The following is a 19,744-nucleotide window of genomic DNA, read 5'->3' as shown; positions in this document are numbered from 1 at the left end:
ACCACTGAAGGGATATATGATTGAGGTCTACAAAATCCTTAGTGGTGTAGAACAAGTGGAAGTGAATTGATTTTTTTACTCTTTCAAAAAGTACAAAGATGTTACATGGAAAACTTTTAAAACAAATAGAAGTAAATGTTTTCACTCAACAAATAGTTAAGTTCTGGAACTCTTTGCTGGGGGATGTAGTAACAGTGGTTAGTGTATCTGGGTTTAAAAATGGTTTGGACAAGTTCCTGGAGGAAAAGTCCATAGTCTGCTATTGAGACAGACATGGGGAAGCCACTGCTTGCCCTGGGATTGGCAGCATGAAATGTTGCCATGATTTGGGTTTCTGCCAGGTACTTGTGACCTGGATTGGCCACTGTTGGAAACAAGGTACTGGGCTAGATGGACCATTGGTCTGACCCAGTATGGCTGTTCTTATGCTCTTATGTACTAAAGGAGTTTTTCCAAATGTATATCCATTGGGGAAATAAGCATATCCAAAAAACATTATCCTTATCATACACTTTATTTTTAAAAACTTGATAAGAGACTCCAAAATACTTTGGAACCCTTTTACTAAACTTTGCTAAAAGGTGGCAGGCGCTATCCCCAGCTAATCAGTTCTTATGTAATATTTATGTGCTTACCTTATCAGCACATACATGCACAAAGTTACACCTATATCGGATGAGGCATAACTTTGTACAGCAAAATTCTTGAGTACTATTTTCTACCGTTATAGAGACATACATTTTATTTTATTTATAACAGTGCTTTTCAACCTTCTCCTGGAGGCACACCTAGCCAACTGGCTAGATATGCCTTCAGGAGAGAATTGAAAAGCACTGATTTATAAGATTGACCCCTAGCAGTAGTAACATGATATTACTGCTAGGGCTCACTGGTCCTGTTTTGAACTTAGAGCAGCTACAGGGCAGGAGTGGAGGTGGACCACTCCTGCCTCATTCACTAGATTACCAGGCAGGCTGTCAGCTGAGTCACGGGAGGAGACCAGAACAGTAGGGGAGAATCAAGGAGTGCTGAGGGAGGCATAGCCTTATTTTTAGAGCGGTGGGCTGAGAACCAGAGAAGCTTAGTTCAAATCCCATTATGGCACCTTGTGATCTTGGCCAAGTCACTTCACCCTCCATTGCTTCAGGTACAAACATGAGATTATAAGCCCTCCTGGGCACAGGAAAATACCTACAGTACCTCAACATAATTTGACAAGCTACAACCAAAAACCAATGAGCTAAATGCAAAAGCTATCCCTTGTCCCCTTCCCTTACCCTGCACATTCCACCCATACAGTATGGTCCAGATTCAGTCAATCATGCTAAAACAATCAGCGTGGAAAAAATTATTCAATTCAAATCCAGTCTTATATACCGCTAATATCCCCTCTTTAGGGTTCAGTGCAGTTTACATTATCTGTGGGACAGAAGTTGGTACAATGTTATAAGTAGGACACTGGGTGTATACAGTCTTGTTGGTTATATGTGGTTGGTATTATTAGTGGGATGTTGGTGAATACGGTCTTGTTGGTTACATTCAAGGTTATCTAACAAAGCTATAACAATATCAGGTGTGTAGGAGTAGTTGTTTCATGTAGTAGTTCTATAGTCCACCGGGGGACTGAGGAGTTGTGATGGTTATATAGCAGGTTTTGGGAAGAGGTGAGTTTTTAGCCTCTTCCAGAAACTGAGGTAGTTTGTCTCTAGTCTCGTAACCAGAAGGAGTAAGTTCCATAATGAGATTCCTGATACCGGGAAGAGTGAGTTAAAGATCTTCTGAAATCAGATTCCCTTGTAGAACAATGGGGCTAGGATCAATTGTTCCTTCAGTCTGTTTGAGTGAACGATGCAGACAGATGAGATATTGATCAGTAGTTCAGAGGTAGCACCTTGCAGTATCTGAAAGACTAGATAGGCGGCTTTGAACTTAATTCTTTCAGCTATAGGTAACCAGTGCAGTTTAGTGAGATATGACGTGGCGCTAGTGTATCTCTTTAGTTTGTAAATTACTGCTGTATTCTGTATGATTTGTAGGGTTTTTTTGTACTGGATCTTAATGCCAAGAAATAATACATTACAGTAATCCAGATGTGGTAGGGATCAGCATTTGGACAAGTAGTGCAAAGGCCTTTTGATCAAAGAATGATCGGATTAGTCATAGTTGTCTCATTTTAAACATTGTTTTCCTTCATAGTTGGTTGATATGGGATGAGAATGAAAGGGAGGAGTCTAGAAGGACCCCAAGCACTCTAGCTTCTGATTCGACTGGGAAGGTTCTGTCGTCGGTTAGTGTTATTGACGTTGGGGCCTCAATTCCTTGATTTTGGAACCAAAGGATCTTGGTCTTTTGTGCATTTAGTTTCAGTTTGTTTGCCAAGGCCCATCCTGGTTGTTATCGTTTGGATTGGATCTTGGTGTGAAGATGTCAGCAGTAGAAGGAGCATGATGTCATCAGCATATGATAGTAGTAGCTTTCCTAGTCCCATGTGTATTGAGCTGAGAGAAGACATGAAGAAGTTAAACAAGATAGAGGAGAGCAGGGATCCTTGGGGAATGCCACATTTCGGAATCCATTGATTGGAAATGTGTTTGTTCTGTTTACAGAGTAGCTTTGGTTTGAGAGAAATTTGTTGAACCATTTGAGGACTGGTCCAGTTATTCCTATCTGATTCAAGTAGCATTGTATGATCCACCACATCGAACGCTGCCAAGATGTCGAACTGAAGTAATGGGACCTGATTCCCCTTACAAAGGTATTGTTTGACATATGTTGTTAGGACCAAGAGCAGGGTTTAATTGCTATGGGCGGATCTGAATCTGAATTGGATCTATGCCCACCAGGATACAAAATCACCCACTGGACAAGAAAAGGAAAAAGAGGAGGTGGAATAGCCATAATATACAAATCCAAGTTCACAATCACAACCACAGCTGAATCCATTCTACCACAACTTGAAATCGCCTTCGTAAGAATCAATCACCCAAACCTGCAGGAAAACCTCAACACAATCCTACTCTACAGACTGCCAGGCAACTGGCAAGACTCACAAACACACTTTATGGACTTCATCTCGAATACTTGTGTTTCTACCTCAAACCTTATCATAATAGGAGATATCAACCTGCACCTTGAAGATTTCACCCTAACAAGCACCAAAGAATGCTACAACTATGGGATCTCCATGCACCAAATATACAACCAACACACATAAAAGGACACACACTAGACATTATCACACACAAATTCGATACAGACTCAAACCTTCTACTAACAGATACAAGATGGACACCCGCACCGTGGTCAGATCACTATAAAGCATACATCACCCTCCAATGGCAAAAAAAGACACAATTAATAAACAAGAACGAAAAACCTAAACCACGAGAGGAAAAATAGACCCAGTAATATTCTGGCAACAGATCTACCACAACGGATGGACAACAAAAGCAGACACAAACCAATTCCTTCTAGAATGGGACGACAGATACAGAACAATACTAGACAATATTGCCCCAACTCAAACCAGAACCTCACATAGGAAGAACTCAACACCATGGTTCACTGAAGAACTGAAAAAACGCAAAACACAAGTAAGAAGGTTAGAACGTGTGTGGAATAAAAAGAAAGACGACCCAACACTTAACACCTGGAAACAACTTCAAAGAAAATATAAATATACTATAAGGCAAACTAAAAGATTATTTTATAAAATTGAAATCGGACCGAACTACAAAGACACACACAAACTCTTCCAACTCGTGAATAAATTACTAGATGTCACACCAATCACAACCAACAACAAAGACATACCAGGAGCAGACAATCTCGCGAAATACTTCAGTGAGAAAATCGTACAACTGCGACTTAAAATACCGGTCAGCACCACCGATTACACTGCACTCCTTGACTGCCTAGATCCAGACCCTGGTGTATACCCAGCAGACAGAACCTGGACCAATTTCGAGATACTATTGGAGGATCTTATCTCCCAAACGCTCAAAAGATATGCCAAATCTCATTGCAAATTGGATATATGCCCAAACAATCTTATGACATCTGCCCCCCATCAATTTATAACAGACCTCACGAATCACGTAAACTATATGCTACAAATTGGACTCTTTCCGAAGGAAAAAGGAAACATTCTACTCACTCCCATACCCAAAGACGCAAAGAAAAGTGCCAGTGAACTAACCAATGACAGACCAGTAGCATCCATATCCTTAATAACCAAGCTAACAGAAGGGATGGTAACCAAACAACTCACAAATTATTTAGACAAATTCTCAATACTACACGACTCCCAGTCAGGATTTCGGTCTAACCACAGCACAGAAACAGTACTAGTTACCCTCATGAGTAAATTTAAGCAAATGACTGCAACTGGCAAGAACATACTACTGCTACAATTTGACATGTCTAGCACCTTCGATATGGTTGATCATGGAATATTATTACATATTCTCCAATATTTTGGAATCGGAGGAAACGTTCTCAATTGGTTCAAGGGGTTCCTAACCACACGATCATACCCAGTGACATCTAATTTGACTACATCAGCTACATGGATACCTGAATGTGGAGTTCCACAGGGATCCCCCCTCTCACTGACTCTATTCAACTTAATGATGATACCCTTGGCGAAACTACTATCAAACCAAAACCTTAACCCATACATATACGCGGATGACGTAACGATCTATATTCCATTTAAACAAGAACTAAAGGAAATCTCCAATGACATCAACCAAAGCCTACACATCATGTACACATGGGCGGACACATTCAAGTTGAAACTCAATGCAGAGAAAATCCAATGCCTAGTACTCACCTCGCAATACAACACGAACAAATTCACCACCATTGACACACCAAAACTGAATCTTCCAATTTCGGAAACCCTAAAAATTCTTGGAGTTACTATTGACCGACACCTAACACTTGAGAGTCACATGAAAAATACAACCAAGAAGATGTTCCACTTGATATGGAAATTAAAAAGAGTAAGACCTTTCTTCCCAAGAACCGTCTTCCGCAACCTGGTACAGTCAATGGTACTCAGCCATCTAGACTACTGCAATGCACTCTACGCCGGCTTTAAAGAGCAAATAATCAAGAAACTCCAGACAGCTCAGAATACTGCAGCTAGACTCATATTCGGTAAAACAAAATACGAAAGCGCTAAAGCCCTACGAGAAAAACTGCACTGGCTCCCACTCAAAGAACGAATCACGTTCAAAATATGCACCCTAGTTCACAAAATCATTCACGGAGACGCACCAGCCTACATGTCAGATCTGATAGACCTACCACCCAGAAATGCTAAAAAATCATCCCGTATATTCCTTAATCTTCACTTCCCAAATTGCAAAGGCCTTAAATACAAACTAACGCATGCATCAACCTTTTCCTATCTGAGCACACAATTCTGGAATGCGCTGCCACGAAACCTTAAAACGACCTATGAACAAGCCAACTTCCGAAGTCTACTGAAGACCCATCTCTTCAACAAGGCATACAACAATGATCAATAACTATGAACTCCTGTACACAGATCCAGAACTGCCCCTACAATATTTGCTTGCCAAACCACTATCAGGTTTTTTTCTCTCGCTATTACTAAATGTACATTTTCTACTACTACTACTACTACTATTTAGCATTTCTATAGCGCTACAAGGCGTACGCAGCGCTGCACAAACATAGAAGAAAGACAGTCCCTGCTCAAAGAGCTTACAATCTAATAGTATAATTCTTATATATTTCTTATATATTTCTTACTATGATTGCTTGCTAAAACACTACCATGTTTTATCATTATCATGTTACCCAAAATCTTTCTGTCATTACTAAATGTATACTTTCTCATGCATTCTCACTATTCATGATGTATTGTAAGCCACATTGAGCCTGCAAAGAGGTGGGAAAATGTGGGATACAAATGCAACAAATAAATAAATAAATTGGTGTAGAGTAGAAAATGTGTCCAGATATTTGGAGAATTGATTGCAAACATAGAATTCCAGTATTTTGGTAAAGAGTGGTAAGCTCGCCACTGGTCGGTAATTTGTTGTATCTAACCCTGAGCCCTTCAGTAGCGATGTAAGAATGATTTTACCCATATATAAAGGAAGAGAGCCTGAATCTAGTTCATTGAGGCGGTCTGTTAGCCATTGAACAACCTCAGGTGGAATGACTTGGAAGAGGAACTCTGGTGGTCTAGGAAGCAGTGCGAGTGTGAGCATTTCAGTAGCAGTGATTTATGCCTTCAATTGACAGAGGTTGAAAGGTTTCCCATATTCGGTTTGCTTTGGTTTCATGACTTGGATCTGAGTTGGAACAAGTTCCTGACTCATCATTTTTAAAGTTTTTAGCTAGGTTAGATCTGATTTGATTGATTTTGTCCTCGAAGTAGTCAGCTAGTTCTTGAGCAGATGGACATGTTTGATGGTTATATCAACAGACTTCTAAGTAGGGTGAATAGTTTTTTATTGTCAAATGTAGTAATTTTGTTTGGAGTCAGCTACTTTTAGTTTATAGTGATGAAAGGGCAGTTTCCAGTTGGATCTGTTGTCAGTAGATTTGCTTTTTCTCTATTGTTTTTCAAGGTTTCGGCATTTCTTATTTTAGCTGAATGAGCTCTTCAAACTACCAGGGTGATTTTCTTATAGCTCTGACCTTTCTGGTCATAATTGGGGTAATTTTATCCAGCACTATTTTCACGTTAGTGTCCCAAACAGATTTTACTGATTCGTGCATGGGCTTTCAGGGGTAAAGGAATCTTTTAACTCGGTATAGAAGTTGGATCATTAATTTTCCCTACGGAGCTTATTTGCTTAAAAGGTTGGTGATTGGGCTGGCTCATCAGGCAGATGTTAATGGTAAAATCTAGTTGGTAATGATCAGACCATGATCAGCCCAATACTACCCCACCTATATCTGGGTTGATATAGGTGGGGTAGTATTGGGCTGTTGTCTTCTGTGAGCTATGTCTCAGAGATGAACAGAAATCCCAGATAAGAAGATTCAAGTAATTCCTTTTATTAGTAGGGTCTTGTTCACCACAGATCTAGCATTGGCATAGATTGTTGGCATAGGAGTAGATGGGGGTCCTGATTATGCGCCTAAGTGCCTAAAATGCGCCTAACTTAAGGTGCCTGCTGAAACCAGGTGAAAATGCCAGCGCCTAAATTAGGCACAGATCAGGCGTTTTGTATAAAAATGCACGTAACTCATAGGAACACCCCGAAATACCCACTAGACATACCCCTTTGAAATTATGCACTATGGGTCCTTTTACAAAGGCGCACTAGAATTTTTAGTGTGTGCATTAAATATGCCTGCAGTAATCACTAGAGATACCCATACATTCCTATAGGCTTCTCTAGCGTTTAGCTCATGATAATCATTAGCACACACTGAAAATGCTAGTGCGCCTTTGTAAAAGGACCTCTATAGGAGTTATATATGATACAGACGTTCAAATATTTAAAAGGTATTAATCCGCAAATGAACCTGTTCTGGAGACGGGGAAGGCGTGCTAGAACTAGAGGATATGAAATGAAGTTGAAGGGGGCGACTCAAGAAAAATGTCAGAAGTATTTTTTCACGAAGAGAGTGGTGGATAACTTAGAATGCCCTCCCGAGGGAGGTGGTGGAAACTGAAAATAGTAACGGAATTCAAAATGCGTGGGATAAACGTGAAGGAATCCTTTTCAGAAGGAATGGATCCTCAGAAGCTTAGCAGAGATTGGGAGGCAGGGCTAGTGGTTGGGGCGGTGGGTCCAGTAATGGGCAGAGACTTCTAACGGTCTGTGCCCTGAAAGAGTGGTAGATACAAATCAAGGTGAGGTATACATATAAAGTAGCGCATATGAGTTTATCTTGTTGGGCAGACTGGATGGACCGTACAGGGTTTTTTCTGCCGTCACCTACTATGTTTCTATCCTGCTTATTTTCAAAAAAGAAGGGCGCCCATCTTCCGATACGAATCGGGAGATGGGTGTCCTTCTCCTAAGGTCACCCAAATCGGCATAATCGAAAGCCGATTTTGGGCGTCCTCAACTGCTTTCCATCACGGAGATGACCAAAGTTCAAGGGGGCGTGTCGGCAGTGTACTGAAGGCAGGATGAGGGCGTGGTTAACAGATGGGCGTCCTCAGCCAATAATGGAAAAAAGAAGGGCGTCCCTCACGAGCACTTGGTCCATTTTTTTCACGAACAAGCATCAAAACGTGCCCGAACTGACCAGATGACCACCGGAGGGAATCTGGGATGACCTCCCCTGACTTCCCCAGTGGTCGCTAACCACCCCCTACCCCGAAAAAAACAACTTCAAAAACTCCGAAGCTCCAAGCTGAACATGATGTCAGCCTCAAGTAGTGGGAAGGCAATCGCACCAGATTGAAGGGATAGAGCAGTGAAGCGATCCTTCAGGCCCATTACTGGGACTGCAGGTGTGGCAGGGAACATGCATTGCTTTCCTCTCTTTTTCAGCATGAAGAAAAGTGCCAAGGAAATAATTCAGAGGTAATTAGACGAGGAAAAGATCAGAGCTCACCCTGCACCTTTCCTCTCAAGATGCCATCTTGCCTGTTTGTGCAACTTTAGTCGCCATACATAGAATCTGGGAGTATGTTGATTTGCACATGCTGATTTTCAACTCTTTGTTCACTATTTTTCTGCGCATTTTTGCCCACAAAAATAGTAGGTACAAAGTCGACAGCTATTTATTGCCCACAAACCTAGTACGCAATGTCAAAGAGAAGCTCTCCATATCTTTCCCTTTGAACATTAGCAACAATGGCCATAGGTACAACATTGCAATTATGCTGGCTATTTGAAAATCACCTAAACTTGCAATCACGGTTCATGAGGGTTTTTCTTTTTTTAGATTGTGTTGGTGTCTCAATAAACCAATGTGTATTTCCATATTATAACAGAGCACCAATTAAACAGCTCTTGATTTCTTCTGTGAAAACAATAATATTTTAATTTTTGGAATCTTAGAACAGTGAGCAAAATTAAGCTTTTTATATTAGTTTTTGTGATATGAAGAGTTGGCAGTTTAAAGGAATCACAGTTCATGCATTTATTGATCTTGTCCTTATTACAGGGATCTGCAACAGTTAGATGACAGCACCCAGCTCCCACTTCTTTCCCATTTCTCTGAGACTGTGGAAGGTTTAACTACAATACGCGCTTTCAGGTATCCATTTAGCTTCCTTGAAAATTAGTCCATACAGCAAACTGTGCAGTCAAGTGAGAGTGTATGCAATGTATGTATGGGTGGGGGAGTCAATGAATTTCCCCTTGGAGGTCTGATAGGCTGATAACAATATTGCATTGGGCCTGACGTCATTTTCAACCAGTAGTGATGTTGTCTCAGCTATCACTGGCCAGGGACCCAGTACCACAGCCCACAAGACTTTCCAAACCTCAACTATAGAGACCCCGAGTGCTGTGCAGAGCTGAGAAGAGTGGTTTCTAAGCATAGATGTCACTACAGCCAGACCAGGCACTACATATACACTGGTCTGACTGGAGCTTCAGCCCTGGCACTGGCCACAGGTCGCAAACTTCCTGAGGTCCCTCCTGGTCTGCATAACTGAAAGTTGTGTTTAAACTGTGGGTTTTGTGAGTAGGGAGCCAAACGTGGTTCAAATAAATTACAAAACTCCGCGGTTCAAACACAGGTTTTAATCACACAGACCTTGTGGCTGGGGAAAGGAAGGAGGGACCTGTACAAGTCTGTGACCCACTGCAGTACCGGCTACTGAGCCAAGTGTGTAGCCTCAGTGGAAAGCCTTAGGAACCCAGGATTGGGCCCCTATAGCTGGCAAATCCACATAATTATGGTGGGTAGCAGCAGCAAAGTTCAGCAGGAAGATCAATAATGTGCAGGGCCTTGGCCTCTGTGTGCGCTAAAGGCAGGCTGCCTCCCTGCCCACTCCACACAGACTTCCTGTTAGAGTGTGCGGGGTGATGGCCTGCCTTAAGTGCACATGCTGAGGCTCCATGCTATGTCCTTGTTTCAACTGTCAGTCTAAGATGCTGGACCACAAGGAGAAGGGAAATGGGGGACCGAGTGGGATATGTCAAACTACCAGGGAGGAGAGGAAGTGGTGAATGTGGATTGTCCGAGAAAAAAGAGAATGGGATATGCTGTATTGTGTTGGGGGGTGAGGCACCATGGAGAAGAAACAAAGGAAATGCTAGACCAGGGAGAATGAACAAGAAGATTTTGGACTACAAAGGAGGATTCTGGACTAAGGGGGAAGAGAGGGAGTGGACCAATGCTGGACTGGGGAACGGAAGAAAGAACAGAGGGAAAGGCAGATAGATGCTGGATTATGATGGTAGAAGAGAAAGCAGAGGAGTTGGGAAGATGTTGGGCTGTGAGGTAGAGGAAGAACGGGGAGATGCTGAATTAGAAGAGATGGGAACCATGACAGAGGGGCTATATGGGCTTGGCAAGGATTTGATTGAGGGATGGATGGAAATAGGGCTGGAGAGGTAGTAAGAGGGTAAGAGACAGGAGAAAGTGACTAGAAAGGGTGACTAATAGGGAAGGAGCTGTGGACAGAGAGGAGGTGAGAGACAGAAGAAAATAGATGAGAGCTAGGTTACAGGTGAGTACAGAGGGTAGAAATGTGGTAATTCAGAAAGGGTGAAAAAAGGAATAAGAAGCTAGGGAAGAAGTGAGATGGAGATGAGAATGCTGGGGAAAAGGGTAAGAATGAAGACATGGGCAAGGAGAGAGGTGAGATAGACTGCTAATAGGTAGCTGAAAAGTCAAAAGAAGGAGATTTAGAATTAGAAGGTGAGAAGGAAGCTGAATTTTGAGTGGATAGTGAGTTTTAAAAGAAAGGAATGGAGGAAAAAGCTGAAAGAAGGTTAGTGTCAGATGTAGGGGAGGAATGAAAGAAGTTAGGACAAGAGAGGAAAAATGGAAATAGCAGATCTTGAAATGAGAGTTAGAAGAGAGACAGAGGAAAGTAGAGAAGAGAGATTGGGGACCAACGGAAATGACCGGACAACAAAGGCAGAAATAAGTATTTTACTTTGAGTGTATTAATTGGGAAATATGTCAGCCTTGGGAAACATGCATCTCTGATGTCTTTCTATTTTGCTCAATACAAATGAAAATTAATTTATATTTCTTCAGTATTGCTGTACATGCAGAGTCTGACAGTGAGAGGGTTCCAGTTCAATTTTTGCCTTCATATCTGTCACTAACTTATGGTTCGGTTTTCTCTGTTTGCTGAGGGTCTGTCTGTTGTTTGCCTGTGTGACTGAGGTGTGATCTTTTTTGTAGCATGCACTTTGAATCCTATGAGTTAATGCTGTTTTGGTAGTGTGTTTTTTGTACAGGTTCTGAGTATCTTTTTTGCAGGTTTGTATGTTACTTCACAAAACGTCTGACAGAAATGATATCACAGTTTTAATATTTGTATATTTTGTACAATGGAGGTGTAAGGAGAAATGTCATCTCCATTGTTGGAGAAGTGTGGTGATTATGTTATAGAACTGAGAGTTGTGGGGTTTATGTTGATATTTTGTCACATTCAATATTGATTCCAGCCTGCTTTCCTGTAGAAGAATCTATTGATTAATAGTTTTACTGGGTGGCTGAATCTGACTTGGGGTTTATTTATGCATAAAATACTGTTGGAAACTCTTTTTTTGTGTGTGTGTGTGTGTGTGGTATCCAGTGGCATAGCTAGGTGGGGCGCAGGGGGAGCGGTCGCTCCCCTAAACAGCTGTTTTGAAAAAATGACACCTATGTGCCTCGTGGCAATAAATATCTTTTTCTGCTCCCTCCCTCCCGAGTCCTCTTCTGCCCGTCTCTCCCGTCCCATCCACGTGGTCACTTTTTACATCCCTGAAGCCTTCTCCGTCTCCCTCCTGCGCAGCACCGGCGATTCACAATCAGCCTTCTGCCAGCGTTGGGGCCTCTCTCCTCAGGTTCATCCCACCTCTGCGGAAAACAAGAAGTTGCAATAGAGTAGGCGGGGATGCGCCTGAGGAGAGAGAGGCCCCGACGCTGGCAGAAGGCTGACTGTGAATCGAATCGCCGGTGCTGCGCAGGAGGGAAACGGAGAAGGCTTCAGGGATGTAAAAAGTGACCACGTGGACGGGACGGGAGAGATGGGCAGAAGAGAGGGTGAAGCCAATTTTGGTAATCTGTTTCCACTCCCCCCCCCCCCCCCCCCCCCCCCCGTGCAGCCGTTGTTGACGTACAAAGCAAGCAAACTTACAATCTGCTGCATACACGTTGTTCTTTATTGTTGGTCCATCTGTAAAATTGCTAAAGCTGTTTCAGATGATAGAATATACTGAAATTAAATGGAAGTAGAATTAAACCCTCCTTTCATTGGGGCACATGGAATCCACATCTTCATTCTGTGTTGTAGAAGTTTACCTTTTAGATACACAAATGGATTATTCTGTTTTTTGAACATGTTTCAGGGGCATGTGATTTTATATGTCAAAATAAAATTAAATATTTTGTTTCATGCAGGTCTCTTTTGTTTAAACATAAATGGGCAATAAGCCCCTAATGCAGTCCATTGTTTTCTATATTTTGTTCTTTTGATGACTTATACTGTGCCAAAACTGAACAACTCTTATCTCTATCTGGTCGATAATAAAAGGAACACTATCCACCCTAAAAAGGTTGTTTTGTGGCAGTACATGAGTAATTGTGATATTGGATAAATAAAGTATATGTTGTGTCCCTAGTCATGCATCCTACGTTTATATAATTTTTTCAAGAAATCCAGTTAATTGTTTAACATTAGTGGAACATAGCCACAGAGGCATAGTATGGTTGCATTTTTAATATGCTAATACTAGGGCCCAGCTAAGGAACAAGTTATTTTGAGTTAGTCTTCACTGGACCAAACTTGCTTTCCTTGTGCCATCACTATCCAACAGGATAGACAGTGTCGTGGAGGATAAAGGATTTTTTTTTAACATTTATATCACACATTATCCCAAGCAAAGTCGGATTCAGTGTGGCTTATATATAACACATGCTAGAGTGTCCCTATAACCAGCCCCTCCAAATGACACACTGATTATGATTTATAACAAATTACTACTCTTCCTATGAAAAGTTATTCTGTTATTATACTTCTGTTTACATCCGTATACTGCACAAATCGACATGTTTGAAAATATAAGTGAGATTAAATACAAATGCTACCAATAATAAAGAGTGACAACGTGGATGCAGCAATTCATAGATTTGTTTGCTTTCTTTTGAGAATGCAGCGATGACAGCTGCACGGTGAAGGGGAAACTGAGAATGGCCTAATTGGTTTTAACATTTTGACGTCACTTGTCTCCTGTCTATTAAAACCTCCTTGGAGCTGCCAGAGGATGAACCGTGGGAGCAGGCCAGGGAGATATGTGGCCCCAAGGAGGATGGGGAGCGCTGAAAGAGATGGGGAACAAGGCTAACATGGGGAGAGAGAAGGATATAGTAAATGCTGGACAAGGAGGGAGAAGGACACAGTCAGTACTAGACAGGGAGAGGGTAGAGACACTGGAACACAAAGAGGAATGCTAGAAAAAGAAGAAATGGGGACACAGGGCACTATGGAAAAGGGGGAGAGATAGGGAATCTACTGAAAAGGAGGGGGATAGGGACACAGAGGGGCACTACTGGAAAGGGGGGAAGGAGATAGGGACACAAAGAGGGCACTACTGGAAAGGGGAGGAGGAGATAGGGACACAGAGGGGCACCACTGGAAGGGGGATATAGGGACAATGGTGAAAAAGGGGTGAGATGGGGACAAAGAGATAATGCTGGAAAAGGGGGAAGATGGTAACAGGGGTAAATCTGGGAAAATGGGGACACAGGACAATGTTAGAAAAAGGGAGAGGTGGGGACACCAGATGCTAGAAAGGGGGAGATGAGGAGACCAGATAGGCTTGTGCTGAAAAAGGGGGGAGATAGGGACAAGGGACACAGAAGGGAGATGCTGGACAGGACAAATAGTGGTGCAGAGGAAAAAAGGATGATGCACTTGGAGACAGATGTAGAGAAGGAAAGGAAGAAGACAAGAGGCAAGCGAAGAAATGGAAAGGCCAACCTGGAAAAGAATTTGTAAGGATGACTCATGGAACATGGAAAAAAAGACTAGGACCAGCCAAATTTCCAAACAACAAAGGTAGAAAAAAATTATTTTTATTTAATACTTTGTAAAGACTGAGATGTACCTGCTTTGTAAAATGTACATTTTTTTCTATTTTTATTTTGCAAAGTACAGGAGAAAATGCATGTCTGTCTCTTTTTTTTTTTTTTTTTACCAGTATTGCACTGTTTAGAGTCTGGCTTCCTTGGGCAGGGAGGGGTCTCTATTTCAATTTTTATTGTTAATTTTTTTTTGTGGCTCCTTATTCTGCATTAGATTGGTAGCAAGGAATGTTGTCACAATTTGGGTTTCTGCCAGGTGCTTGTGACCTAGGTTGGCCACATTGGAAATAGGATACTGATCTAGACGGACCATTGGCCTTACCCAGTATGGCTACTCTTATGTTATATAGATGAGGGTCTGTCCATATTCTGCATGTGTGACTGAAGTGAAGGATTCTACTAGCATGTAGTATCTGTGTATGAATGTGTAACGGTGCAGCTTGTTCCAGTTTCCCAATAGTAGGTATATTGATGCTCCAGAGCCCAGTGCACTGTCGTCTGATAGGTGGGTTAGGGCTGTTAGGGCTGTCAAAAGCGCATGGTTCGGGATAAGGTATCTTGCAAACATACCTCACAAACAGGGAAGATAGGGTTTCTGGATAGTGAGGTTGCGCAACAGACCATGGTAGGCCAGGTGCCCTTAAATACAACTAAAGATCAGATAAAAGATGACAAATCAGTAGTGTCCAGTACTAAGCATCATGCAAATAGGAACAACAAACATACTTTGAAATGTCTATATGTTAATGCTAGGAGTCTAAGAAATAAGATGGGAGAGTGGATATATTGCAACTAAATGAAAATTGGATATAATCGGCCTTACTGAGACCTGGTGGAAGGAGGATAACCCAGTGGGACACTGTCATACGGGGGTACAAAGTATATCGTAGTGATAGGGGTGTACTTGGACTGGTGGAGGGGTAGCATTGTATATTAACGAGAGCCTTGACTCAGATAATTACAAATTCCAGCAGGGACACAAATCACACCCTTTGAATCATTGTGGGTTGAAATCCATGTATAAAAGGGAAAGGCCGGTGATAGGAGTGTACTACCGTCCGCCTCGCCAGGATGAGCAGGTAGACGCAGAATGAGAAATGATAAAGAAATCAGAGACGCAAACAAAATGGGCAATGTGATAATAATGGGTGACTTCAATTAGCCAAATATAGACTGGGTAAATGTAACATCAGGACACGCTACAGAGGTACAATTCCTTGATGAAATCAAGGACAGCTTTATGGAGCAGCTGGTACAGGAGCCGACGAGAGAAGGAAAAATTCTAGACTTGGTCCTTAGTGGAGCGCATGATCTGGTGAGGGACGTTATGGTACTGGGGCCGCTTGATAACAGTGATCATAATATGATCAGTTTTGATATCAACCTTGACGTAACTATATACAGGAAGTCCAATACATTAGCGTTTAACTTTAAAAAAGGAGACTATGATAAAATGAGAAGAACGGTGGAAAAAAAAAACTTAGGGGGACAACTGAGAGGGTAAAAACTGTACAACAGGCATGGACACTGTTCAAAAATACCATCCTGGAGGCCCAGGCCACAACATATTCCACAAATAGAAAAGAAAGACGGAACTCCAAAAGACAGCCGGCCTGGTTGAAAAGTGAGGTGAAGGAAGCTATTAGGGCTAAAAGTAATGCCTTCAGAAAATGGAAGAAGGAACCATCTGAAAATAACAAGAAGCAGCATAAGGAGTGTCAAAGCAAATGCAAGGCGCAGATAAAGAAGGCCAAGAGGGATTACAAACAAAAGATAGCATTAGAGGCAAAAAAGCACAGTAAAAAATTTTTCCGGTATATTAAAAGCAGGAAGCCGGCAAAAGAATTGGTTGGGCCGCTGGATGACCGAGGGGTAAAAGGGGCGATCAAGGAAGATAAAGACGTAGCGGAGAGATTGAATGAATTCTTTGCTTCGGTCTTCACCGAGGAAGATTTGGGTGGGATACCGGTGTCGGAAATGATATTTCAAGCGGACGAGTCGGAGAAACTTACTGACTTCACGGTAAACCTGGAGGACGTAATGGGGCAGTTCAGCAAACTGGAGAGTAGCAAACCTCCTGGACCGGATGGTATTCATCCTAGAGTACTGATAGGACTGAAAAATGAGCTTGCGGAGCTACTGCTAGTGATATGCAATTTATCCTTAAAATCGAGCATGGTACCGGAAGATTGGAGGGTGGCCAATGTAACGCCGATTTTTAAACAAGGTTCCAGGGGAGATCCGAGAAATTATAGACCGGTGAGTCTGACGTCGGTGCCAGGGAAAATGGTAGAGGCTATTATTAAAAACAAAATTACAGAGCACATCCGAGGTCATGGATTACTGAGACCGAGTCAGCATGGCTTTTGTGTGGGGAATCTTGCCTGACCAATTTACTTCAATTCATTGAAGGAGTAAACAAACATGTGGACCAAAGAGGAGCCGTTGATATTGTGTATCTGGATTTTCAAAAGTGTTTGACAAGGTACCTCATGAAAGGGCTACACAGGAATTGGAGGGTCATGGGATAGGAGGAAAGTCCTATTGTGGATTAAAAACTGGTTGAAGGATAGGAAACAGAGAGTGGGGTTAAATGGGCAGTATTCACAATGGAGAAGGGTAGTTAGTGGGGTTCCTCAGGGGTCTGTGCTAGGACCGCTGCTTTTTAATATATTTATAAATGATTTAGAGATGGGAGTATCTAGCGAGGTAATTAAATTTGCTGATGACACAAAGCTATTCAAAGTCATTAACTTGTAACAGGATTATGAAAAATTACAGAAGGACCTTACGAGACTGGGCGACTGGGCAGCTAAATGGCAGATGACGTTTAATGTGAGCAAGTGCAAGGTGATGCATGTGGGAAAAAAGAACCCGAATTATAGCTACGTCATGCAAGGTTCCACGTTAGGAGTTACGGATCAAGAAAGGGATCTGGGTGTCGTCGTCGATAATACACTGAAACCTTCTGCTCAGTGTGCTGCTGCGGCTCGGAAAGCGAACAGAATGTTGGGTATTATTAGGAAAGATATGGAAAACAGGTGTGAGGATGTTATAATGCCGTTATATCGCTCCATGGTGCGACCGCACCTTGAGTATTGTGTTCAATTCTGGTCACCGCATCTCAAGAAAGATATAGTGGAATTGGAAAAGGTGCAGCGAAGGGCGACGAAAATGATAGCAGGGATGGGACGACTTCCCTATGAAAAAAGACTAAGGAGGCTAGGGCTTTTCAGCTTGGAGAAGAGACGGCTGAGGGGAGACATGATAGAGGTATATAAAATAATGAGTGGAGTGGAACAGGTGGATGTGAAGCGTCTGTTCACGCTTTCCAAAAATACTAGGACTAGGGGGCATGCGATGAAACTACAGTATAATAAATTTAAAACAAATCGGAGAAAATGTTTCTTCACCCAGTGTGTAATTAAACTCTGGAATTCCTTGCCGGAGAACGTGGTGAAGGCGGTTAGCTTGGCAGAGTTTAAAAGGGGGTTAGACGGTTTCCTAAAGGATAAGTCCATAAACTGCTACTAAATGGACTTGGGAAAAATCCACAGTTCCTGGAATAACATGTATAGAATGTTTGTACGTTTGGGAAGCTGGCCAGGTGCCCTTGGCCTGGATTGGTCGTTGTCGTGGACAGGATGCTGGGCTCAATGGACCCTTGGTCTTTTCCCAGTGTGACATTACTTATGTACTTATGTGTTCTAGGGCAGTCCTGGAGTACCCCCTTGTCAGTCAGGTTTTCAGGATAACCACAATAAATATGCATGACATTGATTTGCATATACTGCCTCCATTACATGCAAATCTTTTTCATGCAGATTCATTGTGGATAGCCTGAAAACCTGAATGGCAAGGGGGTACTCCAGGACCACCTATGGAAACATTTCTCTAGGTCTCACTGTAATATTTATAGCACTGTCTTTTCATAGGTGGGTTAGGGCTGTTATGGTGTGGTAAGTTTTCAGTATAGGTTTTGGGTATCTTTTTGCAGGGGTTTGTGTTATTTCACAAAGTGTCTAGCCCTATTTGAAAGTAGGCTCTGGGGCAAGGTCCACCAAAGGTCACCCAAGATAAAAATGCTCAAGACTAGTGTTCTTCACATCTTGCCCATCTTGATTTAAACAAGGTGTCTAGCAGTGGAAGGACTGTGTGTGCTATTCCTGAGGTGATGGTCTCGATTTGAATATTTTTATTTGAAGTTAAGAAGACAGGTTGCCTGCTCTGGCCAGTACAGGGACCTCTTCTGCGTCCTGCCTCCTAATGTAACTTACTGTTTCCTTGTAGGCAGGACTCAACAGAGACAGCCTGCATTAATTATTGCCCGCCACAGCCCTTGAGCAACAACACAAACACTGCTGTCTAGCTGACACCAACTGGCGCCTATTTTATAAAAGTCTGCTCCCCCTGAGATCAAAACCTGGCTATGCCTCTGGTGGTATCATAGCTAATTTTAAATATGGGAGAGGTGGGCTGTGATGTTCCCCTCTCCCCTTCACTAGTTTAAATGCTCTCTTGCCTTCCAAAATATTCCTGTCTAGAAACACCACTGCATGAGAGGGACTGGGTGAAGGCTGGAAAAGAACATGGGAGAGAATAGAGGATATGAGAAAGACTGGGAGGGGGGACTCAGAGTATGGTGATATGTGAAGTATTTATTTATTTATTGCATTTGTATCCCACATTTTCCCACCTATTTGCAGGCTCAATGTGGCTTACAGAGTTTGGTTATGACATAATCATTCCATGATATCAGATACAATTAGTAATGTACAAAGATTAGGTGAGGGAGGAGAGAAGGAAGGTGTTAGGCAAGATATAAGGTGGACTGTAGTAATTGGGTGAGTTGGTGAGGTAGTTTTGTAAGGCTATGGGTTCTCTTTGTAGGCCTTGTTGAATAGATGTGTCTTCAGAGATTTGCGGAAGATAGTTATTTCATCAATAGCTTTCAGGGCTGTAGGTATTGCATTCCACAATTGCGTGCTCATGTTAGAGAAGGTGTGGCAATCCAGCCCATCTCCCCCCCCCCCCCCCCCCAATAAAAAAATCACTGTGGATAAAGTTGGATGGGGGGAAGGAGAAACAAGAGCAATCTCGCCTTCTGGCTCCTAAGTTTTAGGACTGGCTCCTAGATTTGATTAAAATTTATCAAGGTCTACTCTACTGCAATGAAGTTAAAAGCCATCTGTGCAGTGCAGCTCTGGGAGCTACCAAAGGCCTCAGGTAAATTGGCATTCACCTTTATAATGTATCTCAATCACTTTAATACTTGATTACTATTTCACCTTCAACTTGGGGAGAACAGCTTCAGAATAAAAGGAGGAAAGGGAAATGATATCTGCCTTTCTGTGGTTTTGCAACTACATTCAAAGCAGTTTACATATTATACACAGGTACTTATTTGTACCTGGGGCAATGGAGGGTTAAGTGACTTGCCCAGAGTCACAAGGAGCTGCTGTGGGAATCAAATCCAGTTCCCCAGGATCAAAATCCACTGCACTAACCACTAGGCTACTCCTCCAGAAAAAGCACT

At 42.3% G+C, this 19,744-nt stretch overlaps 1 protein-coding gene across 1 annotated transcript in view; it reads left to right on the top strand.

Moving 5' to 3' along the window:
* ABCC8 (ATP binding cassette subfamily C member 8) overlaps positions 1-19,744 on the top strand; it is an 803,652-nt gene that overhangs the window by 696,711 nt on the left and 87,197 nt on the right. Inside the window, 1 exon segment of the mRNA XM_030201075.1 lies at positions 9,118-9,210. Within this exon segment, the coding sequence (XP_030056935.1) occupies positions 9,118-9,210 (93 nt within the window).

Source organism: Microcaecilia unicolor, chromosome 4 (assembly GCF_901765095.1).
Source record: "Microcaecilia unicolor chromosome 4, aMicUni1.1, whole genome shotgun sequence".
Lineage (NCBI taxonomy): Eukaryota > Metazoa > Chordata > Amphibia > Gymnophiona > Siphonopidae > Microcaecilia > Microcaecilia unicolor.
Note: the sequence above shows the minus strand (reverse complement) of the source record. Positions and strands in the feature narration are given on the sequence as shown.